Source organism: Halyomorpha halys, unplaced genomic scaffold (genome assembly GCF_000696795.3).
Source record: "Halyomorpha halys isolate HHAL.00 unplaced genomic scaffold, Hhal_1.1 Scaffold265.1, whole genome shotgun sequence".
Lineage (NCBI taxonomy): Eukaryota > Metazoa > Arthropoda > Insecta > Hemiptera > Pentatomidae > Halyomorpha > Halyomorpha halys.
In genome coordinates, this window is record NW_027107765.1 from 1,461,642 (window position 1) to 1,472,083 (window position 10,442).

At 30.6% G+C, this 10,442-nt stretch overlaps 1 protein-coding gene across 2 annotated transcripts in view; it reads right to left on the bottom strand.

The window, feature by feature from the left end:
* Window positions 1-1,017: 1,017 nt before the first annotated feature.
* Window positions 1,018-10,442, bottom strand: part of Dgk (diacyl glycerol kinase 1) — a 199,955-nt gene continuing 190,530 nt past the window's right edge. For both annotated transcript variants that reach the window (XM_014420294.2, XM_014420295.2), the window contains 9 exons: window positions 10,114-10,319; window positions 9,046-9,210; window positions 8,245-8,518; window positions 6,410-6,534; window positions 5,295-5,423; window positions 5,017-5,172; window positions 3,485-3,692; window positions 2,568-2,749; window positions 1,018-1,350 (listed from right to left, as the gene is read on the bottom strand). In XM_014420294.2, the coding sequence (XP_014275780.1) occupies window positions 1,261-1,350; window positions 2,568-2,749; window positions 3,485-3,692; window positions 5,017-5,172; window positions 5,295-5,423; window positions 6,410-6,534; window positions 8,245-8,518; window positions 9,046-9,210; window positions 10,114-10,319 (1,535 nt within the window). In that variant the 3' untranslated portion in view covers window positions 1,018-1,260. The remainder of the gene's footprint in view (window positions 1,351-2,567; window positions 2,750-3,484; window positions 3,693-5,016; window positions 5,173-5,294; window positions 5,424-6,409; window positions 6,535-8,244; window positions 8,519-9,045; window positions 9,211-10,113; window positions 10,320-10,442) is intronic.

Below are 10,442 nucleotides of genomic sequence, written 5' to 3' on the forward strand. Positions count from 1 at the left end.
TTTCATGGGTTGTGGCAGTACAGATTTAATTTAATAAATATATATATATTGTGTTTACCTCCATCCAGTAAGCCCTGCAAAGTGGGATGAAACATCGGCTTGCAATAAATAGTTTAATCACTATTAGAGTGTTTGTTTTTTTTACCTCACCCGAACCGTTTTCTTTTTATGAAGGCAGATATTTTCCTTAATTGAAAACAATTTCCTGATATAACAGGAGTGATATAAATGTATAATATATTGTAAACATTTTTAGATATATATTATTGTAAGCCAAAGATTTTGGAAAAATTAGCATCTAGGATATAAAGTTGTAGAAGACAATGGAAAGTGATTGAAAATGCATATATAAACTGAGTTTGTAAATAAAGGTTTTTATGTTACCATGATTATTGCAATAAGCCATTTTTTTTTAATATGAATTATATAGTAAGGCAAAGCATTTCTATTGTGAATAATAAAGAAATTGCTCTTTTGAGATAGATTAATTTTAACTCAAAGTAGGATGGTAACACACATATCCTACCTATAACACACAAACCTGCTTGTTCATTCCAGTCCCTATAATCATGGGGACATGTTGGGCAGAATACTTTTGCCTATCCATTTGTCTAGAAAATTGGAAACCTTGTAAATTTAAAGTTAAACTGATTGTGATAATATATAAACCTAACAGAAAGTATTATATCAGCTAGAAAATGTAGGATGGGATTAAAATTGCACTAGATAAAAAGTTGTGCGGTACACAAACCACATCTTATTTTGATTTAGAATATATGTAATATATCTATATACAAAGTCTATAAACAAATATAATCATTGCTTATGTAAAAGTGTTCATAATTTTAATTCTCCTTTCTTGATAAAAAAGCTTTATTTAGTGAGTAATGTTGAGCTCCATAATATTTTTCTATAGATTATTTTATGAATAATTTGGATGGCTTTAGAATAGGAATAAATAATACTAGATTTAACATGAATAAAAATGCAATGTTCAGATAACACAGTTTATAAAATTAATATAATAACAAATAATATAAAATATTTAATAATCTAATTGCAGTTCTATGAAAATTTTAACAGTTCAGATAAGAATCATTCTTAATTATCTGACAATTAGATATGTACAAACAATAAACAACAACTAACAAGCAATAAATAAGTGTTTCCATTTAATGTCTTTACGTAGAAATTCAAAAATTAGTTCATGTTTTTCCCCACTATTTATCACAAAACAATCTTTTTTCACACAAGATGATGTTACTTCCTGAGAAAGCTAAAGAGTCCCTTTCCTTTTTCAGGTTGAGGGGCCATTAGCATCGGAACTTGATTCTTGTGTGTAATTCTTATCTGAAAAAATAATATTAAAAATTAGAACTATTTATTGAGTTATGTTTAAAAATCAACATCACATAATATAACAGCATAGTTTAGTTATAATAATAAAATTTTTGGGCCTTATGAAACACTCAAAATATTAGCTTAACTCAATCTGCTAGTTAACTGAACATGGAGGATAGGTTAAAAGTAAATCAGTAGAGGATTTCTGAAACAGAAATGTCCTATTCAATTTTGTCATTTTGTCAGCAATATCCTGGAAAACATTACTGATGTATGTAACTGAGTCCTTTTTTTTTAACCTCCTAATGAATGACTTAATATTGTTACATGCTTCGGCATATTTGAGGGAGTACAGTGCCCAGTGGCAAAGTGGTAAGGCACTATGCTACTAACTCTAAGGACCCAGGTTCGAATCCGGCTGTGGCAGATAATTATTTTCTGTTAAGCTGTAGCCATGAGTCAACCCTGTAGGATTTGGAACCCTCCTGGGGTCCATCCAGCCTCATAAAGTGTGTGTACTTAATCGGGGAAAAATCTGACGGTTGAAGGTGATCAAAAAATCAACTTCTTGTATAACCATTGTTCTAAAAAAAAGTGATTCTTTACAAAGTACAGAACCCTATGACTTTTGATGGGTCATAGCAGTTCACATGGGTGCCGTAAAAAAATCATCTTCCTTTTATATATTACACACGGTCAATCAACACTCTTCCAAAATTATTATTATTGACACATTTGAACATAAATGCAAACTTTTGCAAAGCCATGAATTTGCAGCAACAGAACAGCAGGACAGAAATCATCCAGGGTCTCTCTTCTTTGATCTGCTGATTCAGATTGCCAGATTGGCTTTGGTAAGGGAATTAGTAGTTAGCTTGGTAAGCTTTATCAGCAATTGGGTAGGAAAAGTGAACAAAACAGTGGATTGAAGAAGCCATACAAGAAGTATTACCAATAGTAGAGTAGGCATGGCAGGATACACCCACACATATAACTATTCAACAAATCATTGTGTTCTAGTATTTATGAACACTAGAGTTAATAAAGAGTATGGATTAACAAACTGTTTTATTACAATGCTTGGAGCAATATAGTTCATAATCACGATTATGTGTTTTCATAAGTGGACCATTACATGTACATACAAACCTTTTTCTATGCATGAAAAAAAACCCCAATAAATCGAATATGTAAAATTTTCCTCTTTTGAGAATTAAAATACTTACAGTACAAGGAGGTTGCATCCAAGGCTCTCCATCTATTTGCATTGGGAAGGTTCTATTTGTTGTTATTACTACAGAGGAACATTGAGCGAGGCGGCGTCCAGATGCTCTCAGACCAGTTCTAACTTGTCCCATATGAAGGCAATTTTCAAGACCTATTACTTCTATTAGTTTATCTCCTATATCTGTAAGAACATTGAATTAAGAATAAATAAAAGAACATAAATTAGTAATAGTTAAAACACTGAGGAAGAGTGATAATACAAATATCATAGTTTATTTCTATATTAATGTATTCAAAAACATTGCTTAATCAAAACAAATCTTTGATATTATTTCTTGAACATTGAAGATTGACAATGAAATTTATTTGTTGGGTTGTCGATAGAGAAAAGGTATAATATATTTTGGAAGTATCCAAACAATAAATGCATAAATCACCACTGCCAGCATACGTCACCATTATTATTTAATTATTTTGAAATATATAAAAGAAAGTTAAAATATTTTTTAATACCTTTAAGTTAAAGTGGTTTCTAAGGAGCAAAAGACTACTATTGAAATATTTTCAAGTGTGAGTGTATTTCTTTACTTTAGAAAAAATATCACTTCCTTGAATTATAGAGATTCATTACTCATCATCTTTACAAATCCTAACCATATTCATATAAGCTTTCAAAAAGATCAAGTAGAGATTAATTATCTATTTCTAGTGGAGCCCTGAAAGGGCAAGCAATAATCTGAATTTTGAACTTGAACTGATTTTTACTGTTTAGTCTCTCAGGTATACTTCCTCCCCTCACCTCGCTGGAGGAGAAATGTTTGCTTCAATTAAAACAACTGAGGAACTGATATCAAATTTGTTTAGGAACTTGTATAAATAAATCAAAAACCAATGTTAAATCTTATTTATTTCATACCCTGTATTGCAGCACTAAGATCAACTGAGTTGAATGAAGATGTAGAAATCTCTTTTTCCCTTCTTTTCCCTCTTCTTCTCCTAAGAGACTTTTTTCGGTGGTTGTTATCTCCCCAAAGATTGGAACCACCATGGGTGTATGGTATGTTGAGGAGAGCAATTCCTTGGAGTGCTCCACCATTTGCAAGATCCAAACTTACCCCATCACACTAAAATATTAAATTTGGTTTGCAACTAATTGTAAAATTTTAAAATTCAAGATAGATGGTTTCGAAATTGAAGAGAGCAGGAGAAAAACAATCGGTCTATTCATTCATATGATAAAATTAACAGAATTCTTGGTATTTCAAAGAAACTATTGGGCAATGCTGTGGAAGAGACAGATGTAAGTTACTTTATTTTATTGAATAAAACAAAATGTGACTCATACTGTTTTGTTTTTTTTCCTGTGCCCCTCAATTTAGAATATTAAGTATTGCTGTAGTTGTTAATTATTTAAAATGTTCTAATTACTGTAAAGTAAAATATTAAATGACTGTTTATATAAGCAATATCAGTTCCAAGTCTATATAATCGGCAAACACTATAATTTGAAATTTATCAATATAATTCGAAATTGTTCAAATAAAACATAAAAAAATTAATAGTCACAAATTGCTACCTTATGGAATGACAGGCCAATGCTTATATAGCAGGCCAAACATAAATAAAAAAGAAGGAAAATGTACAAGCAAAATGATAAATATGTACTACTATTCTCAAGAATTAATAACAAGGAACATGCAAGGAGTATGGTAGGCTGCATAGTACATTAATATTTATGTACAAGCATTCTGAAGAAGCATAAATGAAAAGATTATGATTGTGCAGCTAAAACTAGTGCACAGATAATAATTATTACATAATGCCCCAATAACAATATAATGCCAATGTTCTTTGAATTTCTGCAAAAGATAGCAAATGAATCAGACAAGATATTAATGGATGGTATGGAGTGATTGGAACACAGAAAAACTTGAAAAAAAAATGGAGGCCAAGAAAAACCTGGGAAGAGATAGTCAGAGAGGCATTTGACTAGAGGGGAATGGATTGGAACAACTCAAGCCAACTGGTACAAGATTGAGACTTATGGATCAGGCTCTGCTATATACAGGCCCCTCACAATGCTCAGTGGTAGATGAGGGCATGGTTAAGGAGAAGGAGAATATGATAGAACATTCTAGAATGGAGAACCAACTAAAAAATCCTTCTGAAAAATGGGAAACCATAGTAGTAAGTACATAGAATAGATTGGTTGGTAAAGTAATATGAGATTTCATTTCTACCACTGCTTTTGAAAATCTTAGGCACTTTCCGCTCATCTGGATATGATGGATTTTCTGTTTTTAAAGATATATGGGATTAACAATATATTAATTAATTAAGTAGAATAATAATTGATAACTTAATATATATATTGTGTGGGTATTCATCTTGGCCCAGAAGACTTCTTAATTTTCTTAAAAATTTATCAATGTGATTTATGATACTCACAGAAATCTCTATTTTTTCATGAAGATTCTTACATGAAGCTGCAAACTGTTCTGAGGTAGCATATTCAAAGTACCATAGCTTGTTCTTCATTCGGCTATTGAACTTTTCTGGATTTTTTTCTCTCTCCAAGTGAAATTTTACACAAATAGCTGCATCCTACAAAGTAAAGAAATTATACCATTTATCTTTTGTTAATTGAAAATAATATTTTGTTGTTACGTAATGAGTGGAATAAATAATCAATTTCAACTCATGTTAAGAAAAAGAAAGAACATTACCACTCCAACTGAAAAGTAATTATTGATTATGTTGTATGGGATTGGATCACCACTTGGACTTCCTTCAGCTTGGTTTAAGACTTCCACTTGCCATCTGTCCATCATCACAGGAGTTGACTTTTCAATTTTCTACAAAAAGCATTTCATTAGTTTAAGAATGTGAAGTGAATGTTTGTGTATTATGTTAAGTAACCAATAAACCAAAAGTTTATTAACTTTTATAGGTTTTAATATTCGAGGGTTTTAAAACTAATTTTGTATTTTGGTTGTTTTTATATTAATTTAAATGCAGATAATTTACTATCAAAGTGAATTGTACTTCAAGAAAATTCTTTGCATATTTTTAAATCCATTAATAAAACAAAATTATTATTATTAATAAATATAATAGAACATTATATAGTAAGGTACTGTATGAAATTTGTTCAAATAGTGTTCTCATTACAACTTTGATTTTTCTTACAAAACATTAAAATTTGTTTTTTATTTTTAACAAGGTGATCGGAATAAAGAGGGATCCTTATTCTAAGTGGTTATTCCAAAAATTACTTAAAACATACTTGCCCAGAAACACTATTTAACTAAATTTTATCACATTGTTAATTAAAAATCAACATCAATGTATTCTTATTATAAAGTTTAAAATTATAAAAAAAAATTTATAGATTCCATTTTTTAAAAAATGTGATTTGAGTTTACATCAGACTAAAAGATGTTTCAGTATTTAATTATATAAAAATAACTGATTACATAGAAATAACATTTTATTTTTTAAATACATTATGTAATAATTTTGCAGGAATTAATGAATTACTTTAGGAAGTAATTGATTAATAATTTGCCAATTAATAACACAATCTGAAACCTGCTGTAGGAAAACACTTAAGCTCAGAATAGTAATTCTGCATTAAAAATGAAACAATATTTCATAACCTATTTTCCAATAATTATTTATTGGATGAAATCTTATTGCATTTCGCCAAGAAATAAATACTAATTTTTTACTTCAGCGCATTTCCTGAACATTGAACATGTGGGTCTTTGAAAAAATAACAAAGGATTTTCTGGCTTAAATGTTTTTCCTTGGAAGTTTCTCAATAGGTTTGCTTAATTACCTTCAGAAGTTTAGTTACAGCTTCCCCTTCATATCCACCGCCCCATCTTAAACACCTGGCTAAATCATTACCAGTGCCAAGTGGTATGACACCGACGCATGGTTGAACCTCAAATTGTACCTGATCTGTAAATTGTATCAGCACATCTTTAATATTATGCATTACAGTAGTTTTAAAAAGAAATATATACTTGATTAAAATTTATAATAGTTGGCAATTCATAATGTATCATTCATATCTCGGGGATTTTCATATTCCTGTGCCCAAAACTCACAAAAGGAGTATTGTGACTTAATAATATATTATATTTTTCTTCTGGTTACCCAATAAAATTGAGATTTTTTTTTGCCATATTTTGGTGTTGATGTAAGATTAATTACAAGTTATTCCACTGTAAGATTGATGTTTAATTTTTTTTTTTTTTTTAGCTGCTGTTACTTTTGAACCATTTAACTGAATAAACAAAGAAATTCTTACACAAAGTAGTAATTTTTAATAGAATATCCTATAATGTCACTATTTACCTGATTGTTTTCATTGTTAGTTATTGATATATCCAAATCTTAGTGTGCAAGTGGGGCTAGTCCAAACATTTAGGGGCTTGTTAACTGATTTCTCCAGCTACAGCATTGGCATCTAAGCATGAATTGTATCTTTCCTCTTTTGCTGACTAGAACAACCAAAACCACATGTTGCACGAATCTTTCTTTGACTTCACTCCGTCTCAAATTAATGATTAATGGCTTACTCCAAATTGTGGCTAAGCTAGTGAGATTGCTCTACTCCGACCAACTTTCCCTGGTCCTGAATCGTGGCATCATGTGGTTAAAAGTTAGCAAACTCTCAATCCTCTTAACAGCCAGTTGCAGCTTATGTGTTGCTACTATCAGTTTATAAGAGACATTCATGATTTAGTAGAACAAAGAGTAACAATACTCAGTCTAGACAGCCAGCCTCCACATCAGACACAAAAAGCATATAAGGCATTAGACTATGTATTATTTCCAACTTTCTGGATTGATGTTATGATTGTTAAATGAACAATCCGGGCAGTTCTGACAGTTTAAACCCAAAGCATAGTTTCTATACTGCCCCCAACTTATCAATAAGTAATAGATTCATTTTTCTTGTCTTAGAGGGTTGGATAACGATGATATACTTCTTATTCACTTGATAAGAAGAATAGAGCTCCAAACATTCCAAACAGCAAGAAAAGGGCTGAACATCATTACAAGTATAGAATGGCCCATGTGAAATCATTACAGCTTTTAAAAATCAGCATTACTCAAACAATTGAATGTAAATTATACAAATTCTTTCAGTATAAAAAATATCCTAAATTGTTAAATTGTTAGATGGTTTTTTAATGATCCAAATAAGGCTTAGTTCCTATTTAATAAATTTATTGATGTTAATTAGTCTCTTTATTAATTTTTTATAATGCAGCAAATTCTTTGTTGATTAGTATAGATAAATAAAAGAGTTATTAAGCTGGTACTGGAACTAGAGGTGAATTTGGGTATAAAGAAGCGTGCATGAAGGGAACAAGAGGTGAGGATTCCCTCAACCTTCACCGTTCATTTAAATTTTACAAAAAATCGAGCCTTATATTGTTTCTTTGGGTTTTACTCTTCATATATTATTCAAACATGTTTAAAAAAATTCTCAACAGTCTATGTGGTCAATTTTTGTCTTCTATGAATTGTTTCTTGATCCTTTATTTTTTCATACAATGGTCAATTTTTTTTAATTTAATCCATGTGGATAAGTAAATCTGAGTGGAATATTTAGCTATAACAAATAATTAAGTGACTCAGTCAAGATTTATTTCATACCCATTGTTTCCAAAACCCATCCGACTGTTCCATCACCTCCACAGCAGATAACCCTGAAGTTGGGAACATCTTTGAAGAGGGTGAGCCCGTGGAGAGGTCCACCTTTAGCCAGGTTGTAAATTTGCCTAGGGTTGAGAAGATACTGGAACTTACGGAGCATCCTTGCTCCCTGCCGCCCTCCTGACTTTGGATTGATGAAGACCACCAAGGGCTTCACTCCCTCTGGAGGAATTATCTGGAATGAGACTGCTGCTTGACCTGAACTTCCTCCAAACTGTAAATGACAAATACGTAAACAGGCATGAAGTATTAAAAAATTAAATTAAACATAAAGTGAGAATTGAACATTTCTGAATCACATTTGTAGGTTATAGTTTTCAAAAATGTTCGGTAAAAAGTTAGTTTAGCAATTTTTAGGAAAAAACTTAGAAGTTCAATGCTACTACAAAATTAAAAAAAAAAATAATCTAGTTCAAACAGCAATATATTTAATCTAAAACTGTGTAATAATTTATTTAGTAATCTCAAGTAAGGGAGCCAATCAAATAACTTAAATGCTTTCTAATTTTTCACCATTTTATAATAATGCATATAATCATAATCATATATAATATGGATATTTTAGGTTGTGCCATCAGTGATCTCAGGAGAATAAAACTGATACTATCAAAATGAATAGTAGTAAATTAAATAAGGTTTGCTTTCAATTTTTTTTTTTTTCTTTTTAAAGAAAGTTCAATGCAATGTGAGTAAGCTAAGTATGCAGGGAATCCTTATTTTAGGTGTAAACATAATACTCACTGGTGTGGAATCAGGCGTGTGTGATTCGGATCTCTGCCTATCCCTTGTGATTGATCTCTGTCTATCAAGCACTACTGGGCAAATTGCTGTTGGCGGTAAAATATGGATCCGATTTTCACCAAGATTGCATTCAGGTTTGACTTGAGAAGCGCATCTGTTATGAAGCTAGAACAAATTAATATTGAGGTCATATGCATCATTAATGATAAAATAAAGATGTAAAAAGGAACATAAAATAAACAATATAATTTTAAACCAGAAACAGGAAAAAAAATTGAATGACTCAGCATTAAAGTGTTATAAGCTACATCTAGAAATGTAGAAAGTTGTATTTTTTCAGCCTTTGGCAACTCACACGATTTAGAAATAATGTAAACTTTATGTCACTCAAAAGTAGAAATTCAACTATATGTTGCAAGGATAACTACTTTGTTTGACGATGTCAAACTTTCTTCATTGTGTTGAATGGAGTTTATATACATTGACTATATTGTTGGTTTTGGATGTAGAAGGATCACATTTTTCCATGACCTAATATTGTATATGAGCATGTACTTGGAGGTCATCTTCATCATGTCTGTTCATTTTAAACCTTCTCTTGGCTTGCCAAAGGATACTTCCAAGATATTAGAAATATTTGATTTTTGTTTTATTTTTTTAAATTTACCATCTAAATAAATAAATCATTATAAATTTAAACTTCCTCAGTCTGTTTTGGAAAACTTGATGGCAATAACTTGGTTATATTACCTGTAGTCCACAGGTATGTACTTTATTGTCAGGATTGCAGATTTTTATGATGAGAAATTTTCTCGAAAAAGTTATGATTTGTAGGATATTTGCTGCCCTTTTCTCCTTGTATTTCAGAATCTATATGAGTATATGATGGAGTAGGTTATCTAATAAGGGCAAGATTACCCATTAGTAGGTTTACTGTTTCATAATGTTTTAAAATGTATTAGTTTTATTTATTATTTATTAACAAATAAAATTGAACCTAATTTAGACTTGATTTAAGATTAGAATCAGTAAAATACTACTATTGTATTAGTAGTCTATTGTACTCACAGTTATTTGGCACCAGCGACAGTGAAGACCTGTTATTCCATTGTAAGCCTTTATTGTCTTTTTACATTTATGACACTTCCCATGCCTGTTTCCTTCGACCCAATGATGGGCCATTACTTGAGATGTTTTCTTTGATTTGACATATGTAGCAATGCAGCATGCAGGAGCACGCTGGACACACCTCTCATGAACCGTATATTTACAAACTGTGAAAAAACAATGACATGATACTCATAGAAAATTATATTGTATAATCAAATTAAATTATGAGAAGGGACTTGTGGAATTGAATATTCCTTATTATTAGTAATAAACTATAAAAAAAATGT